The sequence below is a fragment of the Colletotrichum orchidophilum genome (genome assembly GCF_001831195.1).
Source record: "Colletotrichum orchidophilum strain IMI 309357 chromosome Unknown Scaffold_34.1, whole genome shotgun sequence".
Lineage (NCBI taxonomy): Eukaryota > Fungi > Ascomycota > Sordariomycetes > Glomerellales > Glomerellaceae > Colletotrichum > Colletotrichum orchidophilum.
Genome location: NW_019172990.1, coordinates 104,666 through 122,960, shown reverse-complemented (window position 1 = coordinate 122,960; position 18,295 = coordinate 104,666). Strand labels below are relative to the sequence as shown.

Here is an 18,295-nt window from a genome sequence, read left to right as displayed (position 1 = left end):
TAGCACTCAGATTTTTTGCATTGACTGCTGTGAGCTTGCTGCTCACAAACCTATCACAGCATATTCCCTTGTGCGTCTTGACACTCATTTTGATTTGTACAATTTCACTACCTCACACCTCTTGGCTCAGCACTGATACAGTGCTTTGCATCTTTCTACCCTAATTCGCATTAATCATTATTACCCCTTCCACGACTCCTCCGGATGGCGTCCGCGTTGCTTTGATGCACCTCCTCGTACTGCGCAAAGTATATCAAGTCCCCGCCCTTGACATCTGCATCAACGACCTGAGACAGAGGTTGATTCCACGCTGCTGGCTCTGGCACGTCTTCCGTCATGGCAGCAATATACCGAAGCGTGGCATTGATGATAGTTGGACTGTAGCCACCCATGGCAATCCGGTTTGGCTCTCCATGCGCAGGCAGGATCTTCGAGATCGGGAAAGTTGCCATGCGTTGAAGCTCTTTCTGGTGCGTTGGCAGGCTCTTGGCGTCAGCGATAAAGGTCGCCGTATCCTCCACAGTGTCACCGGCGAAGATCAGCTGCTTTGAAGGAATGTAGAGAATAGTTCCGTCAGGTGTGTGGACCTGAAAGTTATGCAACTCAACGGCCAGGTTTCCAACCTTCATTTCCCTTTTCCCAGTATAGAGCTCGGTAGGAGGTATAGCGTTGATGGACGGGCTGTCAGCCGCAAGATTCTGCGCATTCCTCTTCACTACCCGGGCCGTAATCTCGTGTCCGACAATTGTGGCTCCCCCCTTGGAGAAGACCTCAGTGCCGGCGATATGATCGTTGTGAAAATGGCTGATCACCAACGACATCTTGGTGACGCCTTGGCTCTGGACATGTCGCATCACAGCACCTGCATGCTCGGGAGTGATGTGAGAGTCATAGATGATGGCCTCATTTCCGTCAATGATGGAATATGTCGCAACTCCTAAGGTGAACGCGCCATCGTCAAGCCAATTTGGCTGGTCAGAGGCGAACCTTTCTCCGGTCCGCCCATCATAATACGCAAAGATACCTGGGTAAGGGTTGAGAATCCGGAGGCTCTGTAGCGGATCTCCTCCTCTAGCCCTACTGACGACGCTAGATACTTGTCAGATAGATTAGCTTTGTAAGACGCAGTCTGACGTACCCTGGAGTTGAAAAAGAAATGGAGGAGTCTCGCACAGAAAGCCCGCAGGCACTGACAAGAGCAGAGAAGCTCAGAAGCAAAGTCTTTTTTCGAATCAGCAAGAGTTGGAATCCTTGAGCCTGAGGCGCGGAGAATGTTCAAAATCTTACGGGCAGCATATCAGCGCTCTAATGGGGCTGTTAAAATATTGAAGATTATCCCAACCGATTGTGCGAGAATCGTGGACAATAACCTCGTGGGTAATCACGATCATGAGAATGCTTCGTAAATAGTCACGCAAGTGCAAATGATTCCGCCGTCTTTATGTGCGGGCTATAGATGCCATGAAACGGCATGAAACGCTGATTAACGTTCCCGAACCATGTTTCGTCTGAATACTTCAGTGAATCTCAGAAACCATTAGCCAGAGGCTTGAGCTTAATCATGCAATTTTCCTGCAAAGCATGAGTTTTCATAGGTCGGGAGCTTTCGGCCGAGAGGGTGAGTGAAGTTGTTTCGTATCCTGGCAGTGATAATCCTGTTCGTCCAAAATGAGTCAAAATGACAGAGCTCCTAAGCACAAAAGTCAAATGTTGAAATTGAAATGGACATAGGCTTAGATGCCGTGAAGCTGAGATAGGTCTAGTCATGGCGTAGCTTGTGTACGCGCGTGTCTGCAGATCCCCAAGGATCATTGTATTTTACTACACTAGATCAGATATACATAGAGGATTGCTACTGCATTGCGGACCAATGACTCTCAGAAGTCTTTTTGGTTGCCGCTTTTTGATTTGGGCCTTTTCTCGCAACGCCAAGCTCAAGAAGATGAAAACGACCACGATGAAACACAGACCAAACTCCTTTTCCTATTGACATAAGTGGCTGCTCTCTATGCAATTTATCTGCTGGAAAATGGCATTTCTAGAGTTTGCAATGCTGCATCACACTTGAAATCAAATCTGGTGGGCAGCCATCGCTTGGTGGTCCATGCCATGTCCACCATGGTAGGGTTCGGGAGAGACATCACATTCGCATGGCCGGGGCGTACTACAAGGAGCAGCTTTTCCAACGTCAAGCATGCCCTCATTCCTGTACGCAATGAACAGACTCATCATAATGAAGAAGCCTATGAGAAAACCGATGAGAGTTGACCACAAGACACACCACAACCAAGCTGGAATGAACACACCCTTGTGCCGCGAAGAAGAGGAAAATTGCTCAGAATCATTGTCAGAAGAATTCGCACAGCTTTCACCACTAGATTCTCCCCACAGAGAAGAATGCGTTCCAGCAAGCCCGGCCAAGCTCACACGGAATGGTGGTGCAATAAGCGAATCCAAAGTACGATGACCAAGCTCGGGTTGTTCAGCCGCAGTGGTATTATTATCGTTTGTCTGAACTTCTTGACCAGTTTCTGAAACAAAAGGGGCGTTGTCCAGATCAATCTGCAAGTCATTCAGGAATTCAACATCTTCTATTGCATCCTCATACGTTTGGCCCTCGTTCGGATCTTGGATAGAGCTGTCGCCGCTGTTCATGTGTTCTATCACAAATGGGAAATCGGAGAGGTCCTCATCTATGGCCTCTGTGATATCCCCATTCAACTCTTCAAACTGTAGTTGGACGGTCATCGGACTTGGTGTAAAGGCTTCCAAATCCGCGAGGGTCTCCTGAAGTCTGAGCCGTCTCTGGGCGAGTTCATTCTCGGTCATGGGCTCAGACTCGACCGAGTCAATCTCGCTATTGCCGTGGTCACAATTGCACAAATCCCATGAGTTGAGTGGTTGCTTGCCAGGATGGTGCAAAGCCCAATGAAGGTAGTCATGGCATCCCGCATCACCCGAATGCTGAAGTTGGTCTCGTGATCTCCCATGCCGTTCCGCCATGTCGGGCACATATTCTGGGAGAGGGTTTTTGGATAATTCTCTTTTTGCCCATTCCAGAGACAGGATGGGACTCTGATACTCTCTGATGATAATTGGCGTCTGCGCTACTTCCAACTTGAGAGCGGCCGAAATATCAAGCTTGAGGGTTGGCCTGCAACGAGTTGTCTTCTTGATGGATTCCATGGCACCTGGAGAAGATATTGCTGCCTAGGCTTTGGTGGGGAGAACGACTCTGATGACAGTGAAATGAATCAGGTAAATATGGAAAGGATGTTGCATGGAAATTTAAAGTCGCTAATGATCTGTGCTACTTTCGATTTAGTATGTGAGTCGAACTCTTGCAAGAGTATTGCAGTGGTATCGGACCATGGACGCTTTAAATACCTCAGGGGGCTTGTATTTCAACCAAAGAAGCTATTGAAGTCTTTGTTTACTGGCAATAGGATATCCCACTGATGTTCTTTGCTATCTGTCAACATAGTATTCACCTCACATGTAAAATGTTTGTGTACATTTTGTGTTTCATCCAACAAGTACCGTTCAAATTTATGTCACTGCTATCATTTTCTCAAATGTTCGTTGAAAAGATCAAACTGAACATATGTGTGCAATGACTCTAAAGAATCTATTCACTTCAGGATAGGTTAGCTCTTTTCGCAGCTTGAACTCCAATTACATTCTCTCGAAGCGTGTATTTTATCAAGAAGCCAACGACGGATTTGTCTCTAGTTACGGATAATTCATTCCTGTTGTGATTGTATTGGCTTTCCTGAAGTATTTAGAATTCACATGGACTTACCAACATGATCCTCCCAAGTGCCGGAATGCTTTTCAATTTCACCAGAAGCTGCATTACGTTTGATTGTGTGCAGCCCCTTTGAGCCCGTAGGGTAGTCCCCAATCGTCGGGGCTAGAAATAGCATCCGGAACTTCCGCCAATGAAGTTTGGTGTTAGTAATCGCTTGCCCGTATCGGGCCGTGACTAAGACATCTTGCCTATTAAAACTGCGCCGTCAGTTCTGAATGATTCAGAACCAGACAGATACAGCGCCGAAGTGCGTTCACTGGCTTGGCAGCTCGTCAGGATTCCTCTACTAGAAAAGAACCTCCCCTATTGTCAACCTTACCCTCAGCCATGCGGACCTATCCTCTTCGACGACCAGAAGGCCACCAGCCGCCAGTTCCGCGGTGGCAACTTACCCTCGGCAAAGATGTGCAGAAAGTATTCACAGCGTACATCGGCATACAACATCATCGCGACGCCGACGAAAGTTCAACAGCAGTCAAGCAAGCTACCGCGGCAATTGAAGCCTGGCTCGCTGCAGACACAGACGATAAGCCGCTTTCAACCGAGAGTTTCAACCATCTGGATGGGGATGATGCTCCAGGTACATCTGTCTGGGTTTGTTACTGGGATGATCCTGATAAAGGAGAAACAAAGCTGCAGAAGCTCGAACTTGCGTCTATTCACGCTAAGTTGTCGCCAGAACATCGAATGACAGTTGGGTTATGGAAGGAGAGCTTCACAACGCCCATATCGCGTCTGGAAACGAATTATTCGGGACTTGACTACCTCCCTGGCCTAGCTAGACTTCCAATGACTGACACGAGGGAGCATCAACTCTCAGCATACTGGGGTGCGGCAAGGGACCGGATTCCAGCATCTGCCCATGACCTTTTTGAAAAAGATAAAGATGCCAACAAGGCAAGACCAGAAGACATCCCAAATGGACTTGGGCAGCACTTGACTGGAAAGAATTACAATAACATGGTTCACATTCGATCAGGGCAGTTTTGGGAGAATTGTAGCCCCGAAGAGGCAAAGTCGTACGAGACGGAGCTAGAGCCGACTTTGAAGGCCGGCTTGAGCTACCTCTGGGAAAACAGAGAGAAAGGAGGCGCCATGGGATTGCGATTCCTGGGCAACAGAGACCTCGATGGCTACACAAAAAAGGAGACGTGCGGTGCTGGGTTCTTCACTGATCTGCATTCCCTGGAAGAGTGGTCTAAAAAGCATCGCTCGCATCTGGCTATATATATCGGAGCCATCAAACATGCAAAGACTTGGGGAGAATCGAGGAAATTCCGGACCTGGCACGAAGTTTCAGTGCTCAAGAGAGGAGAAGCAGTGTTCCAGTATTTGAACTGCTTGCCTACGACCGGCGTTCTAAGATTCGTTTCTTTGGATGTTGTTTCGAAGTTGAAGTAGGAGTACTGTACTGCTGCCCAATTAGATCATTTAGGTTGTCTGTTCTTTGGGCGAGGAATTAATAACAGACGCTACGCTACCGCCGGTTTAGAGCTTGGAGAATTGCTTACTAGGTGATTGTAGTTACTACAATTACTGTGTTGTATCTTATTTGACAAACCGATCACAACTATAGACTTTATTTGTGGAGATGTCGACTTCCATAATAGCGAACCCGCGCCGGATTGCTTCGCTGTAGTCTGCTGCAGGTATTGCAAGTCTCGAAAACCGAAACCGCGAGGTATGGATCTCGGCTTAGCCGCTGCTTTGCAGACAGATGTGCCAGACTTGAAAGGACATGTATCTGCTCAGGGGCCAAGAACACAACGGGCTGTTTTAAACCGAATCGATATTCAATGGGGTATCCCACAATCGCGAAAATAAAATATTCTAGCATCTTGGAAAGCCTCCCATTTGACGAGACAATCACAGACCAAGGCTATTCAACAGTGTTTGGCCCAATGCGCACACCGAACGCTCCGTGTTTGAGGATAAATGTACAGATGCTAGCCAAATCATCCCACTTCGGCACTGTCTTGGGCTGATATTTCCTAGTTCTGGAAAGAAATCGAAAGGAAGGGAAAGCCAAGATGGCTAATGTCTGCATGTGGTAGTTGAATTTAGGTGGTGGAATACCTGACAAGGGCATACCTTTCGCTGAGGAAAACTTGCTCAGTCTCTAAACAACCAGTATTGATTGAATGGAAACAAGAAACAAACGGAATCAGTAAGCAAAATCAAGCAACAGTATATCTCTGATCCTGGAAAGTACGCGTGGCAACGGAAACAGCAGACATGCATGCCATTTTTGGGTCTTGACTAACTCCACTAGGTCAATGTATCGACCACGGTTCTTGAGCACTTCTTCACCCAGCCACTGGAATGCCTACTCAGACTGATTATGCGCCTCCTTGTCCTTCCTCTCGAGCGTCATCTAAATGTAACGTGGTGGACGCAGTCAAAGGACCGCTGTGCACTCACAAACTGCGAGTTATCACTAGTCGATCCGGAGAGATGGGACGATCTGGCTGCGTGCAGCGAATCAACCTTGTGCTAAAACCCGGCGATACTACTAAGAAGCTTGTCTGCGATCTTGTTTCTATTAATTGACGATCGGATAACTGAATGGTCTAGAAACAGCCTGGACCGCATATTCACTTGTGCAAATTAGAGCACAGTAGCATCAGAGTGCTCTTTTCTTTGAAGACTATGAAGAACAAATCCCGCGTGTGATTCGGCCATTATCATTATCATTGCAATCATAAAGAGCGTGTGGATAAATCCGCCAACCTAGGAGGCGATCCTCCTATTTTTCTACCAAGCCGACCAAACAAGGTACCTCGAAATGTTTCTTTGAATGAAAACTCAAATGTCATCATACTTTGAGAGTCTCAAGAGCCCACCATCGTCTTCATCCAATTGCACCTTCACACATCTAGCCTCTTTCCGTTGCTCTCTTAAGCTACCGAGGTCCTCGAGTCTTTCTCTGGCATTTCCGTCCAGGCCGTGGACCAAGGTTGCTAGCATACTGCTTTTCCACAGACTGGCCTTTTGGCGGTACGTCTGGTACACCGCGGCGCTGAAGAAAAGGGTAGTCAACAAGACTGTGAGAAGCGGTACAGCCAAGAAGCTCCACTCTACGTGAACGTAGCTTTCAACGGTGTGCGCTATGCCTGTGACATTGGTACCGTTGAAACTTCTGAAACTAATGGTAACACTGGTCGCGAGATCATCCATGAGCATGTCGATGCCGGTTGGATACTCGTAGTAGTTCCAGTAGAACGCCTGGACGATGTCGGTGTCAAAGAACGTCTCACCACTCGAGATACCGACGGTTAGATTGACAATGACATTGTCTGGCGTTGTGATGTTCTTGTTGATAACCTCTTCGTTACGCGAGGCCGAGCCGTTGCGGAACAGGTCCGAGAACCACGACCGGACACCCATCATAACTTTCATATCAATCGGGTAGGACTCTTTGTTGGCCTGGCCTGAGATGTAGATGGGCTCGAGAGTGTCCTGAGTTGCCACAGCGACCGTATCATTAGTGCTGGTGTGGACAATAGTCTCTTTGAGCTCGCCGTTGACGATCTCAGAATCGAGAGTCTGAACACAGGCCTGGAGGGTACACTGGCGAGCCCATGGTACAAGGGCGCCTGCAACGCCCCCTTGCTTTTCAGTACCCATGAAGACGAGCTTCATGATGGTCGAGTAAGACATGTCTCCTAGGCCTTGAGGAAAGATGGGTGTCATGCTGAACACGTCGGCATGCGTTTTGAGTCGAGCGCCAACAGGAACTGACCAGCCGCACTCGGTCATGTCGCTTACAGGGGTCGATCCATCCTCGCAGGATCGGGTCATGAACTCGGACATGTCAACGCAGGTGTTGCACACACCGAGAGTCTCAAAAGGCTCCCAGGTGCAGTTGCCAGTCTGACAGTTGACGGGAAGACTCAGCCAGGGCTTGCCGTTCTCGGCGAAGAGACCATTGTAAACAGCAGCCTTGAAAGGAAGAATCGGAATGAACCCCTCAGATGCAGTTTGACTGCTGAGAGCAATCAAGTATCTCTCGGCGCGTAGATTGATGGCTCCTTCGGAAGAGTTGGTTGTACGCGCATGAAAAGTGGCGATTTGTTGAGCAAATGGACTGAAGGCAAGGGTCAAGATGGCAACGAACGCGCCAAAGGAACCAAGTAAGCTACGAAAACTCTGGGTTAGCTATTATTCAGAGAGTTGAAAGCAATAGGCAGTTGTGTCCTACTTACCCTCCTCTAAGCTTGATGAGCATCATGAGAGCTCCCCAAGTTCCTCGACTGGCATCATCAAACACTTCCATATCGGACAATGGCTCACGGCGCCTCTTGAAGTGAATCCATTTCAGCTGTGAGATACCGCTTGATAGAACAACTGCCATGGTTGCAGTTGCCACGGTGGCCAGCAAGGCGATGACGGCGTTGATGGTGATTTGAAAGTGCCATGACGCTAGAGGCTTCCCGTCGTATGCTGCAAGGACACCGATAATGGCGGCAGCGGCGAGGATGGCCACGCAAAGACTCACAATCTCGAAAGTCCAAGAGCCAGATGGCGAGAACGTTTCGGACTTGATGTGTGATTTCTCGGAGATCCTGCTCCAGCGTGAGGGAACGGAGCGTCTGGAGTCTCCATTGCTGCTCAAAGCAGGTTCACTGGGAGGGACATCATCGACGGAAACAAACGTCGACTGGTACGCTTTGTAGGATCCCAGGCTTTGTCTCTTGTCGGAACCGGGGATGAAAGGACTCGTGGGCTGCTCGACATAGATTGTGTCAGCCGAGCTTGTGCTCACATTGTGCGAGTGTTGTCTGTGCGACATGTTTTCCATTTGCCGGGTCCCGATCGAGGTCGCAGCTGTCAAAGAAGCTCAGTGCATGAAAGAAGGATTATAGGACTGAATAAAAGCAAACAAACGGAAAGTTGCATGGTGGCTTGGGACCGGGGAGTCTCAAGTACTGGCAAATACGCCGAGAAAGCTTGAGCGATTCTTGAAGCCTGGGCGTTGGCTGTGTGCCACCTACATGATTCAGAAGCCTGCAGTGCTTACATGTACGGCCCAACTGGAATGTTGCATGTCACATACATACATGGGAACTTTAGAGAATGCGACGAATGCTGTTGTATTTTTCGAGGTTTTTGAATGCCAACGTCAGCCGAGGTGCTTCATCATTGGCCGGCATCACTGGCTGAGGATGCGAGATACCGAACATGGAAGCGATCTGGGCTATTGGGGGCTGAACCAACCCGTCCAACCCTTGTATGGAGACTTTGGTGGTTGGGTGCCATGTCTCTCTTTAGAAGCGGCATCCGTTGCTCCAGTCCCTCACCCGCATTGGACTTGACCACCCAAAGCCTCTCCCGCAAGGCCAGATCAGTCCCGGACTGCGCCCATTGCAGATCTGTGGCTTATTTTGGTTGCTGTGCTGTACATAGTACTGCGAGGGGTAACAAGGTGGATGGGAACCAAGACTTGCCATCTGCACGATACGACTAGTCCAATGCATACGTGAACGGCACAGCAAGCTTTTGTTAAGACACCGTCGGTTCAGTTTGCATGCGCGGCCGCTGCTCCGCCCCCCATCCCCGTGGAGGGAGGAAGGAAAGATGAGTGTTCATAGGGCTGCTAATCGGGTAGGTCGTAATGCCCTTCGCACTCAGCTGCCGCTCTTCGTAACATCATTGGCGCGTCTCTGTGATAGCGTTTGCGACGGAGGTCATCTACCGCGCTTATACCAAAATCGCAACCGCGGCGAATACACCGGCGAAGAGTGCGAAATGAGACGAGGGCAAGTTCGAATTGAGAGACGCGGCTCCTGACGATCCTGTTGCGCGGGCATATCCCAGCTCGCTGTACACGCTGGTGGCCTGGTCGTTGCCGACGGTAGCTGAGCAAGGCTGGGCATCGTGAGTAACGGAGGCGGTGACGGCGCAGACACTGGTGGCCTCGGAGTTGTACGTCGTTGTGGAAGCGTAGCTCATGCTGCCGATGGCAGTCGGACAGGTGGTGAAAGTAGGCTCCTTTCCGCTGGTCTCGACGGTGAAGTCGAAGCTGCCGTTGGCGATGCGAGGGTTCAGGTTGAACTCGCTGTAGTCGGGCTGCTCGGTGAACTCGCATTGTGCGCCCATGCCAAAGACCCAGGCAAAAGTGTAATCGCCGGCAGCAAGGTGGCCTGTCTTGCCAACCTCAAGATGCGGGCCGTTGCCAAAGGTGCTCCCGTTTCCGATGGAAGCGCCCATGGTGCCGTGGGCGGCGGTGCGCAGGTATGAATTCTTGTTTCTCGAGTAGATGTCCCAGACAAAGTTGTACCCGTACTTGTAGGCTACATCAGGGTTCTGTACATTGAGGAGGACCGGGTAGCCGTTAGTGGTCTCGGCATACTTGCCATCGCTGCGAGGGAAGACAAGATCAAGCTCGATGGCGTCGGCGGGCAACTCGGCGTTCGCAAGCTGAGAGCACGAGGCCAGAAGAGTGGTACCAAGCCACCAGAGGCGTTGAGACAGCATGGTTATTTGTTAAGGGAGCGTTGTTATAAATGAGTGTAACGTTGAAGGGTTCGCGATCGACGGATCAACTGTCAACTGAGGCTGTGCAAAATGTCTTTTGGTCACAGTAGACCCCTAAAAGAAATGCTGATCCGGAGAACATCGTGGCGAGCGGAGATTTTAAGAGAAGAATGTGGACGCGGTCCAAGGAGACTGACAACAATGTCAACAGTGTCAAGCAAAGAACTCGGACAAGCAAGAATCCCAGTCAGGATCACTCTAATTTCCGATCATGATCCCGGCCCACTGCGTTATTTTGCTTTATTCCAGACGTCGCTAGTCATCGTCGCTGCATTAGCCCCATGTCATTTCGGCCGGGTTTCGACAACCAGTCAACCGAGATGCGCAAAGAGGGCCAGCGCGCCCAATGGTCGCACGGAGCATCATGTGCTCATTAACGGTTTGTGTGCCTCATTTAAGCTTCTTGACTATCCATATAGCCCTATGGCTCCTAGGTTTTCTGCAAACGCTTCGCACCCTTATCAGTACTAGACTTAGTTGCAGAGTAGAGCCATATTGTGGTAGAGATTACATGCTTAGTATCCACCACAAGCCCCTTTATCCCTCGTTCTGCAGTTTCTTCTTCTCAAGCCTGCCCCCCCTTCCACCCCCGGTGCTTACCTCACAAACATAAGACTTGAACTTGCGGGCCGGCACGCGATTGCCCATCTTTTCTTGGAACTCGGCGTAGTTGCGACCCTTCATCTCGGAGAAGTAGAAGTAAAGCCACACGCACATGTCACATGCAACGAGAGGCCGAAGAAAATGAAGCAAATCTTGCCGCCCTAGTTGGCTCGGTCCGTGTTCAGCAGGAAGGGCATCACCTGCGATATCAAACAGGATGGCGCGGTCGGCACATGATGTTGATGCTGTAAGGGGTTTTCGTCGCAGTTGTACATAGTACGCTGTTTTTTCGCAAGGCATACCCCTGTTCTTCTTATCTGCGGATCCCTGGCTTCATGGCCCATTAGCCGGTCTTCCGGGAGAACACCACGCGATATTGCCAAGACAACTTGGGTTCAACTGATGGCTTGAATCTCGGACTTGAAGGCCGAGAAAGCTGGAACTTGGGAGTCACGGAAAATTCAAAAACTCACCCAGCAGCTTCACCTCCAACTGAGTACGTGACGCCGCCCAAAGTCGCCTGGTACAGGTAATACCCCGATGACCCTGAAAGCGACTGTTGCTGCGAGCGAGGCTTGGGTACCGATGGTGCTGATGCCGCCAACGAGAAGCAAAAGTGCTATCATGGTGAACACGCCGCCAATAGTCAAAGGACGTCTTCCATATCCGTCAACAAGTGGCCAGGAATACATGTTGCCGACGAAATGAATCGCATAAGCTGCTTGGCCGATTGTAAATGGGTTTGTGATCCCAACCAAACGGAAGCAGTCATTATCTGGAACCTGTTAATCACAGTCTACATACTTAGACTTGCCAAGACACTGCCGTGCGTAAAGTAGCCGTAGACAAAATTTACATCAATGGCATGCTGGGAGAGATAGACCATGAAGACAATTGCTGTGCGCCTGCGGTTGACTCCGGTGAAATAGTCACCAACGGGCTAGTTCCTGTTCCTTTTTGTCCTACTGCTCTTTCGCAATGGCGACAGTGGTGACTACTAACGCAGCATCCGCATCAAAGTTTGGGCCGTTGAATCTCTTGTACGATTTGAAAGCTTCCTCACGAAGACTGTTGATGAGAAGCCAACCAAGAGACTCGGGCAAGAAGACCAAACCGTGGGGGAGCAGGCTAGCAGTCCAGGAGAGATGAGGTTGGTATTCAGGGGAACCCACCAAGACAGATAGTTGTGATAAAAATCGCTCGTTAGTATCGTCGCCTAGTTGAGCCATTAGCCAGATTTAATTATTGTGTTCACCAGGATAAAGCAAACACCGCGCACCTTAACGGGCCAAAGTAAAGGGCCAGGTTGCAACAATTTTCTTAGGATCAACGGGTTCAGAAGAACTGACAGAAGCCTTAAACGCGCAGATTCTCTTAAAAATCGCGGAATCCGAGCTTTTCATTGGCCTACGTCGTCGGCAGCGCAGTCGTCGCGGCAATGTTCGCATCTTCAAGCTGTTCGGCCCTCAGCTTGTCATCATGCTGAACCGTCGGCTCGTTTTTGTTGTCCATCTTGATTGGCAACTATACCCACATGGCGAGCCGCGAGCTTTTGCGTAGGGCAGAGTCTGATTCGAGATGCTTAATGACGCTTCCCTCCGAGGTTGACATTGCCCTGGAGGATGCTCATCTGGGGAGGTGGTGATCTTCTCGAGTCTATACTCTAAGCGTGTCCGTTTGAGAAAGGCACGGAAAGACTGAACGCAAACTTCCCTTTGAACACTAGATTAGCGCACTGGGAGCTCCCAGTTCCCCGCCCTTTCCACGTCGACTCGGCATCTCTCGGTAGCTTGAAGATGCTTGGGACTGCCTCCTTTGGTAGCACCGGTACGTGGAGAGCATGACTCGGAAGACTTGCATATCCGGGGTAGCACTGGAGTGTAGCGCTTTTGCGGAGGTCACACTAAAGTAGGGAGATTTGAGTGATCGCGAGAATTTCAGAAGACGAAGATAGATTACCTGGTGAACCCTCATTTAGGATAGCATATCCAGGTCGCCATCAATTAACAACGACTACTATCAGCCTAAGATCATATCGCTCCCTTGCTATCCTTGGTTCTTCACTTTCTCAACAATTTATCATTAATAAGCAGGGCGCCAGAAAAAATATTTACCATCCTGGTGTTGTTGGTTGGGAAATCGATAGCCCATTCCGGCAGTGGCTACCCTCCCGAGTCTCCGCCTCCGTCCCCGAGCTCCACATCTACCCCGGACTCCTCCGCATTTGCCTCGGACTTGGCTAAATTTCGGGCTCATGGGATAACAGAGCTGGGCGTCACCTTTGCAATGCTTCTACGGCCCTGTTTCGATAAGCGTCATATGAATGTTCCAGGAAGTAAAAGCAGCGAGAAACCAGCGACGACAAGCAACATGCCTGCAACATCAGGCTCAATAATCCAGTATTTGACGAATTCAAAAAGCTTCGATTCTCGCTCTTCTTGATGTAGAGACCTTGCTTAACGGCTCGCCTCATCTGTACTGTGAAGATGATGATTAGGGGCGCGACTACGGCCGGGATAATTTTCATGAAAGCACCATATCCCCATCGCCAAGTGCTTGTCTCGAGAAAAGCCTGGGCGGCTGCAGGTCCAGCGAAAGTGTTCGAGATGTAAGGCGTCGAAGTGAACCCAAAAAGGATCATCCGGTTCTTCAGAGTGGATGTATCGGCCATGAAGACATTGAGCACGTAGCCAATGCCATTGATACCAGTCCAAAAGAAGGTTTGCGCAGCGGCGTATGCGGCGAACCCAATCCTAGTTGCCTTCGCATCCTTTTCTTCCCACTAAATCCACCAGAGGTGACATCCTTCTCTGTACGATGGGTTGACACGGGTACAGGCCTCGGCAGAGATGGCTTAAACCGGCACACAACACTGCTTCTTCAGGCTTTCAGGAGCGTTCATTGGAATCTTAACGAGGGAGCCCGCATATCTCTGTGTATTGGATGCCTTCATGCAGGAGAGGGGAGATCAGCAGACCGGGTGGTTCCCCGGCCTTTACGCATAGTAATCAGCGATGTTTTTTGGTTCTTCGCATCAGAGACAACAGCCACATGTTATGGGAAATATCGGGTTTCATTCATGAATACACTGAAGATTCCCAGAAAAAGTTGTAATCATCGCTAATGGTGTGTACCCGTATCACTTGCAGGCTAGCGATAAAAGGAAGAGGCTTGAGCACCAAAATTGGAATCGACACTCTCTCAAGTTTCATATTCTTGGCCGTCTATCAAAAAGGTACAGGATTGTACCAAGGCTCGGAGACATATCAAATGACCGCGATCAGCGCCGTTCCTTGCAAATTACATCTTTTATTGTCTATTTTTGATGTAAATCGTCATCTGTTTACAGTTGAGTATTGTTAGATTTGGGGGCCGGCTATCTCCCTTCGCTGTGATGATAGAATTGTTACCAAGCAAAGACGTTACCAGTGTCTAAAGCTGCACGCCCAACGACAGCTCTGAGGTTCAAACCCGGCCTTCTTTTGAAACAAACATCTGATGCCATCGCTCTACCGAATTTCTAACGGTCCAAACATAGCCCTCTATATTTGTGAACGCCGTCGTATAATCTGACACAATTCCTTGGTTTTCTTGAGGCTCGTACAAACCACCATAAAACTCTGGAGACCATGGAAGGCCATGCATAGCTTGGTTTCCACACCAATTGTTCCGTCTGAGCCAGAATCTGAAGTGGTTTCGATTGTAAGAAAGCTCTAGAGCCTCGGCTTTCACTTGGTGACAGACTTCGAAAAGAGGTGATGGTGATGGTGGGTACGCTGCGGCCCATGGTAGATTGCTGACTGATTCGCAAATATTTAGCTCACATCTCACAGGCACAAGCTCGGAGAAGTCGTAGATGCGATCGCGTATCTCTCGTGGTAGTCGGAGAAAAGCACTTTGCTCCAATTCTTGAGTATATGTGCCCATCTTTGCCGATGGTGCTTTCGGTCTTCAGGCTTCACTGTTGGATTTGCGGTGTTGCAACGAACTTTTCCTTTTCTTCCTTTTCGTATCGACGAGTTCAAGAGTAACTGTAGTTTGAGTTGAAGTTACTTAGTTTAAACATTCTCCGAGACTATTGCGCTATGGGCATTTATATTTCTTTTAGATATCGAGTTTCTCATGAATGCGAATGGCCATGCCATCATAATACCGATTTGACTTATGAGAGACCAGTTTGGAGAAACATGATTTGATACAGAGTGAGTGATTTAAACCATCTTAAATCAGACTGAATTACTTTCTGAACAATATGATAAGGTAGGAGCTCCAACTACTTTGCATACATAGTCACACCAATGAAGTTTCGAACAGTATAATATCTTGCTCAGCCTATGTAAGTTTGCATCCAGAGAACAAATAGAAGCAGTTCAAAACAACTCATTTATTTTTTTGAACGAAGCCTTGTCAAATTTCGATTGCATCGTCGATGCTTCCATGCAAGTGTTGGTAAGCATTGTTTTTGCAAGCTGTCTTACAAAGGGCATGCATATTCAAGTGCTTTGCCATGAACCCTACAACAGCTTTGTGAACGATGGCCAGAGGATTCGTCCAAGGTCTAGATTAACATGGAATTTATATACTTGGAAGTGCTGTCCAAGACCAGAAGGCCTAGCAACCCCTTCAGCTTTTGATTTCGTGGACTGCCTCCGACTGAGCAACTGTCTCTGCATCATTTTCCTTCGCATCGTTGCCTAGGTGTCTGACGACCAGCCAAGCTGGATAAATCGACACGAACCATAGCCCAAAGTTAATATACGGCCCGCCAACGAGTGCGAAAATCGGGATTGCGTTGAGTCCGTAGCTGACTGCTTGCCAGGCTGACTCCGTTCCTCGAAGGAGTGCGGCCAAGCGAATGGTCTGCTGGGGGCTCTCTGAAATCTGCCCAATAATGAAAAATGCAAAGTTGTAGTTTAGCTGGAAGCCAGCGACCAAGAAGATAAAAACCCCGAAGCCTCTGCCGAAACCTGGGTCGCTCCAATCAAATATGGGCTGAGTGCGACGGTACTCGGTGACGTTGATAGTCAGCCATAGCCACCAGGCACCTTGAAGGGTCATAATGACCGCAAACGCCCAACGAGCTCTCTTTCTCAGAGCGATCTGATTCTGGTCGAGCCACAATCCGAGGAGATTGCCAGAAATGACTGCGACAATGCCAGAGAGAAGTGATCCGAGGGCACGAGCTCTAACAGAGAACCAAAGAGCGATGTATGTAAAGAAGATGGATTCAGAGTAAACGCCCTGGCCTATCCACAAGATGAGAAGCAGAAACTTTGGCGTGAGAAAGGTCTTCGTTGTGGCCTTGATCTCTTGCCATGGGTCATCGGCAATAGTCAGTTGGACTGGCTTCCCATCGGCTCGTTGAACCTTTTGTGGACGGTTCAGCAGCATCGCCACGAAGGGTCCGCAAGCTTGCAAGGCAATGAAGATGAGGTAGACCTTGTATGACACCTTGCCAGCTCCACTGCGGTCGGCGTTCAGCCCAAGATTAATGACACCGCCGAGGATCTGACCAACTCGAGTCCAAGTGAGCCAGTAAGCAATCATCCGCCCTCTGTTGTGAGGTTCGGGATAAGCAATGGCAATGGCAGCTTCGGAGCCCCAGAAAATTCCGGCTGAAACGCCACAAAAGGCAGCACCAAGGATGACGAGCCATTCGACGCCGTAACGATTGTTGAGATAAAGGCCGGCGCTATATGGAGCAAATCCAATTGTGCCAATCACCAGGGCACCCTTGATGCCGACGTACTTGACAACAGAGCTTGTAAGCCAGCATGAGATGATCATGAGGCAGAAAGTAAGCGCGTTCCCGGTGTTGACGAGGTATGGCTCTTGGGCACCACCTGCAGCATTGTCAGATACTCATGTTCATTGGACGAGGACTGTTATGCTAAGAATGAGACTTACCAGCACCCAGAGAGTTCATCGCACCCCAAAGACCGGGAGCTGCAAAACTGCACATGCCAAGAATCGTGGCATTGTAGAAGGGGGTGCGATACCACTTCACTGCCTGGACGTCAGTAGCTGAAAATAATGATGCGCCGAACTATCTTACCCTTGACTGTTCCTGACTGCTCCACGGGCTGCGCCGCATCGGAGACGCTGTCAGCCTTTTCGGCCATCGTGAACAGAGCTTTGTCTTGTCTCAAGTAGTTACAATGCCCTCGATGTGTAACCTCGAGTCACTGACTCGCTGACAGCAAAATGTTTCAAGAGAAAAGATTTGCCCAAACCAGAAGCTCCTTAGCGAAGAGGTCAGCAGCTTACAGAACCTTGCCGGGAAGAATTTATGGGAAACACCGCTCCCACGTTGCTGGGGCGATGCGCGAGGTTGCATGCAGAGCACGCAATTAAGACCCTGATTGAAGGCATCGCTTTCATCTCCGCGTTTGTCGCACCAAGAGAGTTCCAGACTTTGGGTGGATGTTGGGGACAGCCGAGGTGATTGCCGGTCACCTCCGCTGTCAACTGAAGATAACATGGTAGCAACTTACGTATGCAGGTAAAAAGCGACGAGGGTTGTGTGGATAGCTTCGATGATCTCAACTTGGCAACCATGGCGTGCTTGCAAAAATGTGCTGACTCAGCAAATTTGAGAACTTCTTGAGTAATAGTTTGGAGGAGCAGCCGAGGTGATTCATATCACAACGGAGAATATTCTACTTTGAGAGTGGTCTCAAGAGACTTAGTCGCAGACAAGAAATCCTGAGCCCCCCTGATGGAGCATGTTATGCCGATCATGTGGGAAAATGCACACCGCATGTCTACCTTGTCGGAGGTTTCTAAGCCGTGATAGGAGCCTGGAAACTAATGATGCACTGCGCCCGATTTACCATCGTCGAAAATTGAAAAGAAGCAGCGAGTCGGATAACATGGGAGTGTTATAGTGATCTGAGTTTAATCAAATGGTTTGCCGTTTGTGAGTGTCGAGTCTGTAGCGTTGCTTTCTGTTTTCTTTGCTCTTGAACTATAATGATTTTCTTCTTCTGTAATATTTGGCACATCGCTGGCTCGGTGATTCCAGAGCATGTTGATAAGCCGTCGAAAGATGGTCGCTGGTAACTCTACGTATAATGTATAGACATAGGTAGTCATCGGTAGATTCATCAAGTACTTAGACTTGGCAGCCTTGGGAATTGACCATACTTGTTTAAATCACGGGTAGAAAATTCTACTAGCGGGTGTTTGAGAGCTGTAAAGATGCTCAAGCTCCTAAAGACGCACATATTATCAATGACCCAGCTCTGATAGAAGATTTGCACTACATTGTGAAACGCTGAAGCCTGTCGCTGACAACTACATACTTGTTCAAGTAAAAGGTACAGGTTCACCACTTCCGTTGCA

General features: G+C 49.2%; 7 protein-coding genes across 7 annotated transcripts; 1 reads left to right on the top strand and 6 right to left on the bottom strand.

The window, feature by feature from the left end:
* Positions 1 to 170: 170 nt before the first annotated feature.
* CORC01_05011 (beta-lactamase) lies at positions 171 to 1,257 on the bottom strand (the record flags this gene model as incomplete). The annotated part of the gene is made up of 2 exons (XM_022616658.1): positions 171 to 1,089; positions 1,139 to 1,257. Coding segments are annotated over 2 exons (1,038 nt in total), but the record flags the coding sequence as incomplete, so codon positions are not given.
* An 813-nt stretch (positions 1,258 to 2,070) lies between these two features.
* Positions 2,071 to 3,186, bottom strand: CORC01_05010 (uncharacterized protein; the record flags this gene model as incomplete). Its single annotated transcript, XM_022616657.1, has 1 exon — positions 2,071 to 3,186. The coding sequence occupies one exon, from the start codon at positions 3,184 to 3,186 to the stop codon at positions 2,071 to 2,073; it is 1,116 nt and encodes a 371-aa protein (XP_022476798.1).
* Positions 3,187 to 4,138: 952 nt separating this feature from the next.
* Positions 4,139 to 5,212, top strand: CORC01_05009 (uncharacterized protein; the record flags this gene model as incomplete). Its single annotated transcript, XM_022616656.1, has 1 exon — positions 4,139 to 5,212. The coding sequence occupies one exon, from the start codon at positions 4,139 to 4,141 to the stop codon at positions 5,210 to 5,212; it is 1,074 nt and encodes a 357-aa protein (XP_022476797.1).
* Positions 5,213 to 6,616: 1,404 nt separating this feature from the next.
* CORC01_05008 (uncharacterized protein) lies at positions 6,617 to 8,603 on the bottom strand (the record flags this gene model as incomplete). Its single annotated transcript, XM_022616655.1, has 2 exons — positions 6,617 to 7,949; positions 8,017 to 8,603. 2 exons carry the CDS (start codon positions 8,601 to 8,603, stop codon positions 6,617 to 6,619), a joined length of 1,920 nt encoding a protein of 639 aa, XP_022476796.1.
* A 908-nt stretch (positions 8,604 to 9,511) lies between these two features.
* On the bottom strand, positions 9,512 to 10,288 carry CORC01_05007 (uncharacterized protein; the record flags this gene model as incomplete). Its single annotated transcript, XM_022616654.1, has 1 exon — positions 9,512 to 10,288. One exon carries the CDS (start codon positions 10,286 to 10,288, stop codon positions 9,512 to 9,514), a length of 777 nt encoding a protein of 258 aa, XP_022476795.1.
* A 597-nt stretch (positions 10,289 to 10,885) lies between these two features.
* CORC01_05006 (maltose permease) lies at positions 10,886 to 12,463 on the bottom strand (the record flags this gene model as incomplete). Its single annotated transcript, XM_022616653.1, has 4 exons — positions 10,886 to 11,232; positions 11,756 to 11,856; positions 11,954 to 12,079; positions 12,363 to 12,463. 4 exons carry the CDS (start codon positions 12,461 to 12,463, stop codon positions 10,886 to 10,888), a joined length of 675 nt encoding a protein of 224 aa, XP_022476794.1.
* A 3,111-nt stretch (positions 12,464 to 15,574) lies between these two features.
* CORC01_05005 (cytochrome c oxidase subunit 1) lies at positions 15,575 to 17,073 on the bottom strand (the record flags this gene model as incomplete). The annotated part of the gene is made up of 3 exons (XM_022616652.1): positions 15,575 to 16,794; positions 16,859 to 16,957; positions 17,007 to 17,073. 3 exons carry the CDS (start codon positions 17,071 to 17,073, stop codon positions 15,575 to 15,577), a joined length of 1,386 nt encoding a protein of 461 aa, XP_022476793.1.
* Positions 17,074 to 18,295: the final 1,222 nt, after the last annotated feature.